The sequence below is a fragment of the Melitaea cinxia genome, chromosome 22 (assembly GCF_905220565.1).
Source record: "Melitaea cinxia chromosome 22, ilMelCinx1.1, whole genome shotgun sequence".
NCBI classification, from domain to species: Eukaryota; Metazoa; Arthropoda; class Insecta; order Lepidoptera; family Nymphalidae; genus Melitaea; species Melitaea cinxia.
Genome location: NC_059415.1, coordinates 11,514,811 through 11,532,628, shown reverse-complemented (window position 1 = coordinate 11,532,628; position 17,818 = coordinate 11,514,811). Strand labels below are relative to the sequence as shown.

At 32.8% G+C, this 17,818-nt stretch overlaps 1 protein-coding gene across 1 annotated transcript; it reads right to left on the bottom strand.

Annotated features, from left to right (window-relative positions):
- Positions 1-4,754: 4,754 nt before the first annotated feature.
- LOC123664690 (odorant receptor Or2-like) lies at positions 4,755-16,977 on the bottom strand. The gene is made up of 6 exons (XM_045599197.1): positions 16,187-16,977; positions 7,796-7,892; positions 6,024-6,026; positions 5,786-5,890; positions 5,210-5,365; positions 4,755-4,825 (listed from the first exon to the last, which is right to left on the bottom strand). Exons 1-6 carry the CDS (start codon positions 16,975-16,977, stop codon positions 4,769-4,771), a joined length of 1,209 nt encoding a protein of 402 aa, XP_045455153.1. The 3' UTR covers positions 4,755-4,768.
- Between the last annotated feature and the right edge of the window lie 841 nt (positions 16,978-17,818).

Here is a 17,818-nt window from a genome sequence, read left to right as displayed (position 1 = left end):
GTAGGATTTAAGACAGCTCGACCATTATAAATATCTGTCGATACAAATATTAACCATAGGAAAGCATTTCTTTTACAAAAGTGGCAAACAACTCTACGGTCCGTCCGAAGGTCAGCGAGTATCGTAGATCATGAACGCCAGAAATACCAGAACTATTCCCAGAGCTATGCCGACCTTTCCTCGAACCTCTGCAGGAGCTCTGGCTACCATAATCACCACAGGAAGATAACACAACTTGAGAGAAGTGCTATATAGCTGTGATGTTGACGTACCTACTTCCCCAGTCGGTCTGCTCCAAATTTCGAATAAGTTGATTCCTGTTGTGCCCCATCTCATTAAAGCATTCTCAAATCTTAACTCATCACTAAATTCATTCCAAATTCAAACATAATAAATCAATTTCAAGTAAGTCATTTGTATTTTCAATAACTTCACGTCCTTCGTACATCCCTGGTCCTACATTATTTATTTATTTGCCGTCCGCATTAGCAGGAGTTTGTAGTGATTTTTTTTAACTCAACTGTTGTGGACGTTGGGTTATTAGGTATGAATAATTTAATACAACCGTCGGATCTAGACGGGTCCAAGACAAGTTTGTATTGGTTGAAAATTTACCTATTCGAGTAAGTTTTTCAAATTGGAATAGTGCGTTCAATCTAATTTCAGGAGTAACGACTATTTTTGTGTAGTAACTTCGATAGATTTATTAATTCCAAAGTGGATATTTGCATGCAAATAAATATTTGGCCCTGCCACTCAAACCAGCTCGTCTTTAATGGTTTGGTTCTTCCATTGTGCCCTGTAGAACACTTAAAGCTCTTAGTTCCGATCTCATAACTTTTGTTAAAGACAAGTAGCGATTGTCACTCTTGGTAAATAATTTATTTGATATGCTGCATCTTTCTAAGCAGCGTGGTGGGTTGAGATCAAACATTCAATAACTTTTTCGCTTCAACCTATAATATTCCACTACTGGGTATAGGCCTCTTTCCCATATAGGAGAAGGATCAGAGCTTAATCCACTATGCTGCTCCAGTGTGGGTTGGCGGATACATTCCCTACTATGAGTAGCAATCGCTTAGCAACCGGGACCGACGGCTTAACGTGCTCTCCGAGGCACAATGGAGAGACCCACAAGTACTACACAAATACCCAGACCGCGGCAAACATTCGTATGGCCAATACAAATGTTTGCCATGTGCGGGGATCGAACCCGCAACCGCCAACACAACAGCCACAAACCAGTGCTGTGACCATTGCGCCAACGCATTTTCATAACTCTTTCACTTTTTCATATTATTAATTGCATGATTCATTGCATTATAAGGAAAGCTGATTGAAAGTTACGCTTATAACATTACTTTAGCATACTTTTCGTTTCCGTGCGTATCGTCTATGATTGATAGGGTGTTCTACAGCTTTTTACACCACATAAGACCAACCACATAATACTCTAGAGAGTTTCTTATGTATTTCGTTTAAAATTTAAAAAAAAAAACGTCCGTGCACGTCAACAAAATATCATTCCCAAAACAACTTCTATGGTAAGTCCCCATAAGTAAAAGAAGAAAAATAATAAATAAACAAACGCCTTACAGGCAATGGTCCCACTGGGATTTAATTCTGTGTCGGGTATTCGGAAACACTCAATATATAAGCACAAACACCCAGACCACGGCAAACATCTCTATGGTCAATACAAACGTATGCCGAGTGCCGGTATCAAACCCGCAACCACCAGCGCAACAGCCATAGGCATGTGCTCTAACCTCTGCGCTAACGCAACGTAGCGTCGTAACGTGTAATGATTATCAGATAGATTTTTTAAAAATTAAATTGGCAATAATTCTGAACAATGCAATACGATATAATAATTACTTACATAAAAATTAAATGGTAGTTTATTACAGATGCATATTTAATTTATTGCATTGCAGCGTCAGGTATATTTGATAGAGGAATTTTATAATTAAAACTTTGTTAAAATAAAAGGTTGAAGTACAAAAGAAATGATTTAATTTAATTTCAGAGAATTATATTAAATGTAATCAACGAGATCACCTACACAGTATTTTATGTGTAGTAATTTATATATTATTGACGCGATTTATCAAAGGCCTATTGTATGAATTACGAATCAGGAATTTAAATTGATTCGTATTTTGAATACTCTATGTTGAATGAAAAAAGTTGAGCTTTTCTAATGTGCTAAAATTAAACATTAATAGGTTAGACAACGCGTTGGCGCAATGGTCACAGCACTGGTTTGTGGCTATTCCGCTGGTAGTTGCGTGTTTGATCCCCGCACACGACAAACAATTGTATTGACCAAATATATATTTGCCGTGGTCTGGATGTTTGTGCAGTCCTTGTGGATCTCTCCACCGTGCCTCGGAGAGCACGTAAAGCCGTCGGTCCCGGTTATTTTTATCTACACCTGATAGCGATCATTACTCATTGTAGGGAATAGATCCGCCAACTCGCATTGGAGCAGTGTGGTGGATTAAGCTATGATTCTTCTCCTACATGAGGAAAAAGGCTCATGCCCAGTAGTAGGATATTACAGGCTGAAGCATAGGTTACTTAGTTATTAGGTTACTTAGTTAATGTATCAAAGCCGACAGTCATGAATTTGATTCCCGCCTTATAAAAATATTTTCTTTTGTGTGTATCTCCCCAATGTAAAATGCAACCAATTTTCTCAGAGTTGTACAACTTTAAAATAACATCTGTTATGAGCGGAAATTTAACCGGACATGTTGGTGCTAACTGATCTTTGGTCAACACAACACTAGCCTCAAGGCCGACGTCTCACACCACTTCCAAGGAACAATTATAAGAGATTAGTAACATAGATGAAATTTGTCTTAACGAACATTTGTCTTGATTACGATTTGTCACAAAACAAGTCACATTGTTTCTCTTAATCAATTTCACTGTTCAAAGAATGATACTTTTACAAAGCAATGATTGATTTGTTACTGAGCCAATGTAATTATAGACGAGGGACAAAACAATTTAGATTCTGGGATAAAGTTAGCGTGTGTTGAGATGAAGTTCAAATAATACTTGTTTTACAAAACTTAGAACTGGATATACTGATACGGGTTATTACAAATTTATTTATTTTAAGTTTAAACGATAGCTTGTGTCTAGATAAAATTGGTAAAATAAAAGGGCTCTGGTATTTAAGAGAGCTCTCAGTGTAGTCAATAGTTGACAGTAGATATATATAATACTAGGTTCTGCCCGTGACTTCGTCCGCGTGCAACTTTTAAAGGGGAATAAGTCTGTCTTATATAATTTTTGCAAAACTGGCACGGTTTACGCAACAAACGCAGCAGAAGCTCTCAAAGGAAAAAACCGATTCTGAATCATTCTTCATTGGGCGCTCCGGTCCTATTGGTTGATCCTTCCTCGATAAATGGGCTGTCTAACGCTGAAAGAGTTTTTCAAATCGGACCAGTAGTGCCTGATATTAGCGCGTTCATACAAACAAACAAACTTCATCAATATTAGTATAGATTTCATGAACTACTACTTGATGTCTTCGGTAGCTAGAGCATCAAACTTCTTTTGTAGAACATTAATATTATATAGGAAAAGCTTACTACACATTACTGTAAAAAACATTTGCTTATACGAATAGAATAAATTACAGAAATTTGTTTATTGTCTTATTAACGACCAATATGTTAGTTTGATAAAAAAATGCATTTGTTCGAAAACAGTAAACACTACTTAAAAACACAAGTTCACATATACACCATATAACTCACTGACTCTTAAGGCTAAACTACAAAACATAAAAGTCAAAATGAAAAATAGTGTATTATCACTGCTCACTATATCGATATCGATATTTCACTGAGACGTCAGTGTGTGTACCGCCTTATGAGCTTATTGCCAATGACTTGCAAAAAGTTTGTCAATGTCATTTATCGAAGTTCTCGATACAATATAATATTTTGGGGTTCATACCTAGTAAACTTTTTTAGTATACGTAAAAGATACTGATGATACAATAATTGTGTTCGATCGTAAATAATAAAAATCCGACATCAATTTACATCGATAAGTAATACAACGTAAGTAGTATTTTTTTATGTAACTAGGTCAGCAAACAAGCGTACGGCTCACCTGATGGTAAGCGATTACCGTAGCTTATAGACGTTCGCAACACCAGAAACATCGCAAGCGCGTTGCCGATCCTATTCCTATTCCCCCAGGAGCTCTGTTCATCTCGAGTCACTGACAGGAACAAAACACTGCTTAAAAATAGTATTATTTATCTGTGATCTTCTGCAAGTTCGGGGTAGTACCCCAGTCGGGCTGCTCCATGTTTTGAGCAGGAAATTTCCTGCTGTACTCTACCTCATATAACTGTTACTAAATGTAACTCAAAAATTACTCGTCAGATCTAAGAAGAAATAATCATCGAAATCGGTACACCCTACAAAAATTTATTAGGTAACACACATACAAAATAAAAACAAATAATTGTGTTCGCTTACGAAAAAAAGGGGTTAAATTACTATTGATGTCCGTTAATTAGGCTAAAGAGAACAAACTAATTGTGCCTCTGTAATAGTCAAATAAAATGAACTAACACTATAATAGTGTATAGTGTAATAAAACGTAAGCATCTTCACAATTGTTGCTTGATATCTAATTTAATTCTAATAGATTTTGCTATACTAAGCTATTATACTATAATTGTTTGCTAAGTAGACTATGTTAACAGCGAATGGTCTTATTTGCTCTGTAACTAATACTGCTGAGATTGACTCAGAAGCGTGTAGTAACTGTAAGCGCCTTTCAGTATCTGAAATTCAAGTGTATGTATATTAATATAAATATTATTAAATTATCTTTACAAATACTGTTATAGTAGTTATAAATACTAAAATCTATAATATTGACGACGTGTTGGTACAGTCGCCGATTCGATCCGAGCACATGTCATTTATTTTGGGTATATAGATGTGTGCCGTCGTGGGCGTTTGTGTGTGTGTGTGTGTGTGTGTGTTTGTTTCTAGACCCCCGACACAGGATAAATCCTACTGTCGTTGAGTAAGAAGTATCTTGGAACGTTTAATAAAGCTTATTTGTTTTTGAGCGTGATGATGGATGATCTATTGGAAAGTTTTAAATAATTTATTTTGAAGTCTAATGGTAAAAAAAAAAAAATTTTAAAGAAAGAGCTTACGCTAATAAATGTTGTCACTGTTATGTTAGTAAATGGTCCAGCACTAAACACGATGATTTTCTTGAACTGATCGACCAAAATGTTAACATCTTTTTGTTCTGACACATCTCTCGACCACCAAACACTTTCATAAGGCCCAAGGGATAGGTCTTTGCTCTGAAAATGTTATTGTTTAGAAGGAGATAATAAAATAATCACAGCAATAACAAAATATTTGTACACCACGATTGTCTAACAAGATTTTTAAACAATAAATTAAGAAGGAAATAATTAACATTACAACAATTATATAAGTGACTACTGTAAATCTATTTAATACTATCTGCCCGGACAGACTTCGTTCTGTCGAAAGTTAATAACTAGTAAAAATTATTATTTTTTAAATTATTTTTCTATATTTTTTTTTTTTTTTGTATTAAAACCAGGCATTCTCGAGTTATGCGCTTAGTATTATTCTTTTTTATTTATAAAAAGAAGATTTAAGCGTATTAATAACATAAAAAAATGTCACATAAAATGTAAAATTATTTACAAGACTTTTACATAAATGTATCTGACATGTCAAATATTACATACCACATACAAAACGTCGTTGCTATGCCAACAATACATGAAGAGTTGCGCAATGCCGAATATCAAATATTCAGCCGTTAGGAATCTTTGCGTCGTACTCGTTTCGATCTGTCAACAAGCTATTATTTTAAAGGAAGACATGTTACAAAGTATGATAAACTTGTTTGAAGAAAATAGCTCAGAAAATGTTACAAGATATTTGTAACTGTCAAAATTATTACGTTTTCTTCCAAATGGGCACAGTCTAATGAGTTAGTAGAATTTCATTGTGGTTTTGAAGAAATTGTTTTTAAATATTTGTAAACTACATACATAAGATGTACTGTGTGGCTACGGTACTAAAGAATATAGCCATCCCCTCTCTTCCCGTGGGTGTCGTAAGAGGCGACTAAGGGATAACACAGTTTCGCTACCACCTTGGAACTTAAAAAGCCGACCGGTGGCGGGATAACCATCTAACAGCTGGCTTTCAAATACACAAGCTGAAGACGGGCAGCAGCGTCTTCGGTGCGACAAAGCCAGCCCTGCGGTCACCAACCCGCCTGCCCAGCGTGGTGATTATTTGCAAAACATATGAGTTCACGCCATTTTTGGCACGAACTTGTGGAGGCCTATGTCCAGCAGTGGACTGCGATAGGCTGAAATGATTAGAGATTCTTGCGTCACGAGATCATTTACTAAGAAAAATTTTAGGTTATAAATTATCTCTCTATAAAGTGAAAAGTGATTAAATCTCATCTAGTTTAAAAATATCAAAGTCCGTGGTTGAAACCGAAAGATTTAATTACTCTACCATATTACTTTATGGTCCTTGAAATACTGAAACAACACAAGGAAAATGTATCTCTTAAAGGAAATCAATCATCATTAATGTCCACATATTATCATTATGACTGTATTTACAATACCGAGTGTACATTTCCTTGTACTTTCAATAACACGAACAAATAAAAGACCCTCGGCCAAGAAAGTAGTGTACTACCCTAAGGTTGAATGCCGCTTGCAGATTCAAAAGTGATAAAGATTAGTTTCGCTTGCAGATCGATCTGACAACTTCTATTGTCGTCTTTATCTGATTATTGATAACGATATTATTTATATCTAATAGAGTTTAAAATGTCATGTCATAATGACGTATGAATACTTATCAATTAGGTTTACGTCATTATTATATGTCCCTTACAGTAATATCTTTTAATAACGAATCCTAATGTAATTTTCGCTGACTAGGAAACTAAATCAAAACTGGTACACCATTTTCTTGGCCAACTCTACATCAAGCGTTCTTGCTATATTTTTTTATTTATCTACACTGATAAATTGGAATCTGAAACTAGTTGCAATCAGTTGTCCGTCGACCAAATATAAAAGGACAGCAATTTTTTACTATTTTAACCTAAATGTTATTCCAATATTCGACGTATCTCTACTAAGCATTGAAATAGAAGTTAAAAAGACATGACGTGTTAATTTTTAGACGACCAACATCAGAAACGTAAACCAAGACCACAATAAATATTGGTATTACTTTATATACATAATTGTGTTGCACTCGCCAGTTTCCAGTTTAGGTAATTTCTCTATTATTTTGCTGAAGGTTTCAAAAAACATCTGTGTACTGTTATTTCTCTCAGAATGCGATCTGGAGACGATCAATCGTTGACAATCACGTTGCAATATTGACAATTGCAATTGAAAGGAAATCCGAGGAGTAACAATTGTTGTGTCAATGTTTTTACTTTCAATATTATTTTGTTTTACCTGTCCGTATCCACCTAAACTATTAGTTAAAAATTTCAGTTACGTTCGACAATAAGCACTAATTACAATTTTAATCCATGTACTTTAATTACGTAGATGTAATCGACATAGATATTATTCTTGTAGAGTTATAGATAATCAACTGCAGAATCAATCGGTATTGTAATTGCTATTAATCAACTTGAGAAAGCTTAATTTATATATGATTGTGTACAGATATATAAAGCAAAATTATTTCATGTTATATCTTACAGTTATTTGATAGGCCGTAGCACAGAGCATCACAGAACACACGATGACGTAGAGAAACATAATAGGTGACAGGCAGGAATCGAAGAGATAACTGTATCTGTAAAATAATAATATCATTTCATTAATTAATCAATTTTTTAATTTGCTAATGTAATATCATTTTTAAGGAAATCACTAAACATATGAAAATGTCAAAAAAGCGAGTTCAAAAATAATAAATCATATAAATAATAAATATCTTGTAACATACACACACCGTCGTCTCTTAGGAACAGTTGGTAAGCAACTTAATGCTTGTGTTATAGGTAACAGCCGACTGATATAGCTAAATAAGTTTTTTTTTGATAAATTTACATAAAAATGTTATATAAGTATATAAAAATATAACTACAAATATTACACCCAGACTCAAGCGGGAATCAAACTCGCAACCTGCGGGGCAGAAAGCAGGGCCACTACAAACTGCGCCAACGAACTAGTACAAAAAAATATAACATAATCTTGCCTAAGATAATAGTTGTCTGATGTATTTATTTGCTCTACTTACATACATATAATAAAATGGTAGTCAAAACTGTACATTGAATATATTTTTTAAAAGAATACTTGGGGTGTGATCTACAATCGATACCGAAGCCAAAAATATAGTTTTTGGATTTTTTGTCTGTTTGTCTGTTTTTCTGTTTGTCTGTATGTATGTCCGCAATAAACTCAAAAAGGTACTGCATGGATTTACTTCAAATTGGGCACGAATATTATTAAGAAGTCGGGTAAATATATAGGCTATATATTATCACGCTATCACCTACGGGTAACGAGCAGTGGACCTTCATTTCTTCAACGCATTCTGTAACAACGTGTAATCTAACGACGCATATTTGAATGTTGTTGTTATAATGTTAATAACCATGCTATAAGCTAGATTCACACTATAAAAAAAGACATTCTGTAGCATATTTAGTGTCAGCGTTGCACCCGTGCGAAGCCGGGGCGGGTCACTAGTAACGAATATATGTATAAAATTATATATATAAAAAAAATAAAGTATTTAATTACTTACTTTTAATTTAAGTGTAACTAGAACGTTAAAATAGTTATTTCTATATTTTTAAGAACCATACTAAAATTCTATATATCAAATACTTTTTTCATAAAAACTAAACTGGTCCTATTTTTTCATATCACTAAATTCCAAGTAGACCTTTTAGTAATAAGTCATGATATGCTTTATGAAGCATACCTTTGAACCCGAGAAAACACAAAACCTCTTCAAGTTAGGCTCATTTTTATGACATTTTTATACTTCTGTGATACAAAAGTACTACGTTGGGTAACGACCTTGTTTATATACGATATTTACAAAAATAAAACCGGTATGTTTTTTTTTTCTCGCACAATTTTATTTATTTGATACAAATTTCAATGGATTGGTAGTTTGTATTCTGCCAAATACGGTAACAGAATGGCCTAATCTAGATGTGATAGACAGAACTAGATGTATGTGGTAATAAATATAGTTGATACAAGATGACACTTAATAGAGAACGTGTGATAGCACAAGATACTAAAAATGAAGTTTCATAAAAGAACAACTAATTTAACACATAAAATTCGTTTCAGCCTGTAACATCTCAACACTGGGCATAGGGCTCTTTCCTCAAGTAGAAAAAGGACCAGAACTTAATCCACAAGGTGGCTCCACTGGGGGTTGGCGCATATATTCCCTACTATTAGTAACGATCTCTATCAGGTGTATATAACAACTAACGCGTAAGCTATTCTTTGCAAAATAGGTCTACAAACATGACGACATTACCGTGTCAAAAAAAAAGTTGTAGCAAGTAGTCAGCCCCTGTTTTTATCAAATATAAATTATATGGATACTAATGATAAGGAAATTATACTCAATCAATAATTGATCACCGATGAAATGTTGAATAGACCTTGGTTTAGAAGAGGGGTATTATAAATTGATTTAAAACATTGCTACGTGTTTTTAACAGATCAGGTTCATTATTATATTGAATTGTATTTGGAATTAAGGGTTTTCACTAGTTCTAAGATAGTAAAGATGAATTTGAAAAGGTCACATTGAACCGAGCAGATTGGTACAGAGACAGGTTTTAGAATGTCTTCATTAATATTACTCTTTTCTTATGATCTTTTTCATGGAAGCCGAACATGGGATGAATTTTAAACAAATTTCAACAAATTTCGCACTTAAAAAATCAACGTTGTTATTAATTGGATTTAAGTTCATTCATTGGTTTCGAATTCATAAAAAAATTCCGCAGCTTTAAATTGAAAATATTAATACTGACCAAGGGATTCTTTTAATTTAAAATCCTTTTGACGTGCTTTGTAAAAAGGATTGTTTTTTGAAAGGTGTGTTACTTTAGTTTAACAATTTTAGTCCGCCATGTTAGATATATATGACGTCATTTAGCTAACCATTCAATAATCAGTCACCGCAACTAAACGTGTATACAAAATAATGATTCCAACGACAAGGGGTTTTAAAATTCCAATTTTATTTAAAAGCAAGTTGAAAACTCACAAAAAGGAGTTTTATTAATCCATCTCGTAAAGGGATTTAGTACGATAAAAAAGTTTATAATTTTTTGAATATTTTTTTCGTTCTGAGATATTGTTGATACAAGCTTATGTAACAATATCCACGGTAAAAGTAAAGCTTTTAAGAACGTAATAAGCTTAATATCGTGTAAGTTTACTTTTCAACCTTAATCGAACAGAACTAAAACGGCCTGAAATTTTTTATCTGTTTGGCAAAGAAATATAAAATTAGGAAAATGATAAATTGATGAATGATTATTGAAACGTCAATTTTGAAGAAGGATTTGACCCTTACGTGTCAAACTACGCTATTTCACTGCTAGTTAGCAAAAAAGCGTAATGACAATACATGAAATTTTTAATAGATCACTTAAATAAGTCTTGATAAAATTATTTTATTTTATTTTTTGGCACCATCACATTACAAGAAAACAAAATATTAGACACTTTTTCAACCAAAACAAAAGTTTGGCCACGTTATTGAATTTATTTATTAATGAAATCTAAAAAAACAAGATATATAAGTAAATTCAACGAGCCGTGTCTTGAGGATGTTTTGTTGCCGTTTTTTTCGCTTCAGCGAAAAGGTCCCCATTGATTTTATTATTGTTTTGAGACGACTTGAATGGATTTCAGAATATAACATTGAATGCTACGAAAATGAAAGGAACAGTCGGAGATATTCTGTTTAATTAACTAAGTACTATACAGCCGTTCTGGTTTAGTGATGTGAGAGATTTAATGACAGTTTTTGAAAGTTCACTTCATATTATTATTTAATTTTTTATTTACACTTTATTGCACACCTACAATACGAACATTGAAAAGACGAGAGAAAAAAATACTGAATAAAGTGCAAAGGCGGTCTTATCACTGACAGTGATTTCTTACATACAACCCGTCTATAAAAGAAACATTTGTAACATATAACAGGCACACGGTGCAATTTAAAACAATATACTATGTATAAGACTTATATATACAATACACAAAAAAACTATATGCACATATACATAAACGTAATTAGCTCAGCCTATTGCAGTCCACTGCTGGACATAGGCCTCCCAAGTTCGCGCTAGACATCCCGGTTTTCCGCAATCCTTATCCAGCCTACACCGGCAATCTTACGTAGATCGTCGGTCCAACGGGCCGGAGAACGTCCCACACTGCGTTTTCCAAGACGCGTTCTCCACCCCAGAACCCGTCTGCTGCAACGGCCATCGGTCCTGCGACACAGATGACCAGCCCACTGCCATTTCATGTTGCTAATTCTGTGGGCTATGTCAGTTACTTTCGTTCTCTCGCGGATAGTCTCATTTCTAATCCTATCTTTGAGAGAAACCCCAAGCATAGCCCATATATAGTAAATGTAAACATACGTATATTTACATAATAATAGGCATAAAATTATTTTATAGATATATGTATTGGAATTTAATTGAATATTTGTATTGGATATTTGTTAGTATTTTTGATCTAGACAACAGTAATCAATACTTAAAACATCGTGTTTAAACGTGATAGTGTTTAGTGAATATAATGATAATAATGAAATGATGTAGGAAATATAATAAACTATATAAGCTTTTTTTTATTTTGAATATCAATTTATATTATTAGCTCTCGCAATATATGGGACAGCTTATTGTAAAATTAAATTTTATTTACATTTTTAAAAAAATAGTATTTGTTCTGCTTTCAATCCCGGAGTAGAAAAACAATTTGATTTTTAAAATTAAATATTCAAATATAGTAATTTAATTGTTCAAACTAAAGTCTCTAATGCACGAAGTATTGACATAAATTATTTTGACCTCTTTTTGAACGTATTTTTGAAAAAAAAATTATGTCCATTATTTCCAAAAATATATCAAGCCAAACTAAAACAGAGAGCACTGTAAAAATCAACAATGTCACATGAAACGTCCGACACTAAAAATACGAAGCGGGTGTTGCAAATGAAGCAAGTTAACATAGCAAAGCAGCAAAGAAAACATAGTGTAGGATAAATATATCCATTCTCGTTTCGAAGTCAATGGTCAAAGCTGCAACTACAAAAATATTGCAGCGAAAATTTTACATAACTGGAAATTTAGAATATCTATCAATATGACTTTAATTACAAACAGGTCAAATCATTATGGCATACCCGATTTAATAAACTTTTGTTGGTGCGAGAGGGATAGGTTGTGAAGTTTCTCATCCACCATTGAAAAGAGGGAATCCTCGAACCAGACGAGTGTTGCGTCTGGTGGGCTACCAACGGTTGTTGTTGGATTTTTGTATATATGTCCAATCGCTCGGATAACTTTAATATCGCAATACGTCAGTTTTAGTTCGTATGTAGCGAGATAGATGTCGCTACAAACTAAATTATCTACTGAAGTAACTGTCCAATATTTTCATTAATTAACTTTAAATGTCATGTACAAGAATTCAACGAAAAATGTTTCCTTCAAAAATCGTGGCAATCCGAATGAAGCCTAACCTTATCCTTACAGAACATTCCAGTCGAATAATACTGTTCTGAAGTAGTGAAATTTTTACACATACACTGTGTTAATAGAAGGAATGAGGTTGTGGTGAAAACATGCTTGTGTTTTAGACCAAGTTTAATAAATTAAAATCAGGTGAAGGATATAATTGTTTGCCATCCAACAAAATGGGATAGTATAATTGGGTTTACTAGCAAGCGAAAAAAACCGATTCCAGTTAGACGAATAATACAACGCAAGTAGACGAAAAATAATAAAAAAAGGACTAGTCATCACTACGATTTTTGACGGTTTCCCTCGATTTCTCTGGGATCCCATCATCAGATCCTTTTTTCCTTATCACGGTACCATTCTTGGTATATCTCCTTTCCAACAAAAATAAAAAAAACAAAACCGGTTCATAAGCGACGAAGTTATCCCCAAACATACATAAAAAATAAATAAATAAATAATAAAGTACGCAGTATTCAGAAATCCAGGTATCGATTCCTTTTTTATTCGAAAGCTGGTACGCATTATGTGGTCTAATTTCAGCAAGAACTAACGTGTAATTTACGAGTAATAATGCGTATTTAAGTGGCCATTTTTTCGACTACGTTGATCTATGTTGATGATGTTGAATCATAGCCAATTTTTTATAAAAAATATATTTTATCGAATTCAATTCCCATCCCTCATACTAGCTGCAAAATAACATGTATCTAAGAAAATTTAATATCAAAGATAATTGAGGAATAATTTCGTTTTATTCGTTAAAATGAACGCTTATTATGCAATTATTATGTGGCTAATTGTAGTGGATGATGTGAAATTTGGTTTGCATCTAACATTAATTATTACGTTAAAATTATTTATTAAACATAACGCAGTTTATAAGGCCGCAAACGTTTTCGGGTGATTTTCTATGAAATATTTTGCGCGTATTAAGTATTTTAGATTTTTTTATACAACTACGTCAGCAAACAAGCGTACAGCTCACCTGATGGTAAGCGATTATCGTAAAATAAGATTTTTTAAATATTTTTAAAACTTCGTTGGAAAGCAAAGAAAAAAAATATTCAAAATCTTTTTAAAAATCAACATAAAAAAAGTAAAGTTAAAATTAAAATATTAAAACATTTTTCAATAAAAAGAAAAACGAAAAGAACATAAGATAAATGTCCGATAATCACCAGAAATTCGTGGAAAAAAGTCGTTTCCACGGATTTGTTACTAATCCTTATTTGACAGGAGGCTTTTAAGGAATTAGCAAGGAAGCTAAAAATGTTGAGGATAAAGGCCCGCGATCAAAGTGACTTGTTTGTTCTGCCGTGATCATTGTGGATTATCTGAAGGCCCTTTTTTCCTTCATCCATACCTACTAGTCGGAATTAGTAATCTAGAACCTTTTACCTGAGCTTATGAAAACATTTGTTACATAAGTAAGGGTGAAAAATCATTCATTCTCAACTAATGGTCCAAAAATTAAGGCAAATGGCGACAATCTATTTACGTTCTGAAATTTTTAGGTTGAGTAAATATATGAATGTTAAGCCTTAAAAATGAAGTAAATGTGTTTAGTGCAAGTTGTTTGAGTATTCATCAAAAACTTAAATTGTCAGCAGTCTAAACATCAAGGAAGAATTTTGTTTCTTTATTCATAACGAAACAAAATTACATAAACAGTTTGGCTTTTTTTCTTTTTTTTTTTGAAAAATCAGTTAATCTTGGAATCTGTGATTGTATACAGGCGTTTCACGTAAGTGATTAAAATTCGATATTGTGCAGTGTACTTCAACAAAACTTGAGTTTTTCAATTTTCAGGCATCGATTTTAGGGGTAAGAATGGAATATTTAAATAAAACGTTTCTGTGTGTATGAAAATTTAATTGTACTGAAATAAGTTGTATAGATTTCGCTGATGGGGAAATGTTTCCTCTTTATCCAGGAGAAGGATGGAAGATTAATTCGTCACAATAGTCCACTGTTAGCAGATAAATTACTAAGAGATGATATTATGTTCATTTCAGTTACCAACTAGGTATATATATTAAAGTCAAAGAATAAAAACTTTCTTAAATATAATAATTATGTGGTGTCATGGGACACAAGGTAAGAACGAAGTTCCTTTGGATAGTATAGAAGCAACACAATTTGAAAAAAAAAAAATTTTAATTTTATATATATTTTCTAGTTCATGTTTTTTTTTTTAATTTGTTGATTGGATTTTAATTAAGTACATAAAAGTATTACGGAAATTTAGTATTTTAGATAATAACAAATACCGTAAAATAAAATAAATCAAACAAAATATTAATAGTAATAATAATTCAGACTATTAAGTGAAATAAAAAAACATGTCTTTATTTATTTTTGTCGACAGTATCAAATTAAATAAATAATTAAAAAAAAAGTTTACTAGTAATATTTTAGTTTTACAAACGTCATATTATACAGTCGTATGACTGATATTACGTCACTTTCGTTATATATTTTTCTTACGGTTTTAGTCTCACAATTTTTTCAGTCCGGTCGCCCAGCCAAATGCGAAGCCTGTAAGGAACTTCGTTCCAATAAACTTCGTTTACCAGGGAAGCATAAACACTCAGAGTACCGCATGCTAATTAAGTTACCATGCGACGCAACTGCACAATATTTATATTAAAAAGATCTGTTTGTTATGCAGAAATTTATTAAATTAAGATCACAACAAAATATAATTATGAGCAACGAACCGTGGTATGATACTGACGTTACATTATGGAATAATTAACGGGATGATATGTCAAATAAAATTTATATCACGCAGGTTACTCTTCAAATCCCAAGGAAATGCAAACCTTATGACTATTACATAAAGTCCAGATTTGGTAGCACAATAATGTGATATACGTCCAAAATGTGAATCGAAATTAAGAGTCAATTTAACTTGCACTGTAACTGGGGAAGAGAAGTGTACATTTGAGTGATAAATTTCCTTTGACCTAAGTTTATGACTTCTACAGACGCGAGAATTCGAAGTTCATCAGATTTATGTGAAGTTTATTTAACCATTTGCAGTTTTAGGTACTTTCTTGATGTATGTTTGCTTTCGTTAAAGTGGTTATTTCTACCGGAAAGTTTATTTATAAGATTTAACCGAACATACTTTAGTATGTTCCTTTAAAGCCTCTTTCAACGGCTGTTGTGTCTATCGCTGACTGTGACTTTGATAACAACAACAACAACTCGTACATCATTGATAGATTAATTGATTTGATTGATTAATTTATTGATTGAATCGTTAAATATTCCATAGTTAAATTAAAGATAGTTCTAAATAAATATAAATTCCAAAACTTACTTTAGCAAATCCACGTGCCTTTGATAACAATTCTTTAAACGTTTCTTAAATTCTTCTTTACTTACTAACAAGTTTTCCGATCCGAACAAGTTACGACTGTCAATCCTCAACATTTCGAGTTCCCCCCTAAAGAAAACCATGATGACAATAGCATTAGTATCGAAAGAAGTTATCCAACCGCCCCCATAAATTGCAGCGTAACTTTGATAGAGGCAGGCGAATATGTGTCCAGTGACTGTATTTTTGTCGAAGGGTACCCAAGAACTAACAACTTGGGCGTAATTTTCGGTCCCATTTCTTACGTTCTCCCTATAACTCTCGCTGAATAGGTATTTGTAAATCGGTTGACTCATAACAATAACCACGGTCGTGTACATCAAAATGATATAAAAATACGTAATTTTCCTGCTGTATTTCGTGTATCTATTAATGATATCCCTTTTAGCATCATCACCATTTCTTTGCACCTTATCGGCTTTATTGACATAGTTAATGATATTCAACCATTTATCTTGATTTATTAGAAAGCTCGTCACTTTACTTACACTGACCGTTGCCAACAGTGTTATTTTAATGTTAGTTAGTAGTAAATTCATGTCGTATTTGACGAACCAAATTTCAGCGTATTCTGTCGCTGTGAAAATTATAACAGTTAAATGAAAGAAAATATACAGACATTTTGTCAGTAATTCCTTTGGTAGAATTAATCCCCAAAATTTTAGAGCGGTAATATTCGGACCGAGAAGAGGATATTCAGAATTTTCTAACTTTTTAAATATATATTTTAACATTTTGGAGACCTAATTTAGCCGTTCCTGCATGACGGGGTTTTATAGACGTAATGTTGGACATTTTTACGTACATACGGCTTAACGTGTCTTTTAATTTAGTGACGTTCTGTTTGTCGATACGTATTTTATGGTTTTTATCAGTAGAGCTGCTGCGATGACTTCGTTTGCGATGACATATTTTGACTTTCCTTGCTCTGTTAAGGTTTCCAAGGAAATTTGAAGATAGTAAGTATCCTAACTCCTTGTATGGATAAATATTTATCCAAGCTTCATCACGGCAATATACATATAGACGAACAGACAAAACAAAAAATCAACTTAATAATTCGTCAATTCATATGAATATCACAATCGCAAAAGCTTAGCAAAACAGGTAGGTTGACAAAAGATAAAGATTGAGATATTTGATGACTCGAATTTGACATATTTATATCTTTAAATATGTTATAATCCCACATCATATTTTCGCGAATAAAGTTGATATGCATCGCTGAATGATAATTTTGTATGCTTGCGAAAAAACTTACTCGAATTTACATCGGCAAGTAATACAACACAGGTAGTCGAAAAATAGTCAACTTAATATGCATTTATAGAGATGACTTGAAATATAATTTTTGAGTCATAAGATTTCCATCAAATTGACCACATTGATTGGACCACATGAAAAGTATCAGTTTTCGATTACAAAAACGATCATCAAAATCGATAACCTATAATAAAATTACGAGATAAGACACAAGAAAAGAGATGAATTGAGAAACCTTTCATTTTCTTGAATATAATATATGTTAATAATAGAAACATCGATAATTATGTGAAATAATTCCCATCCCTTGAA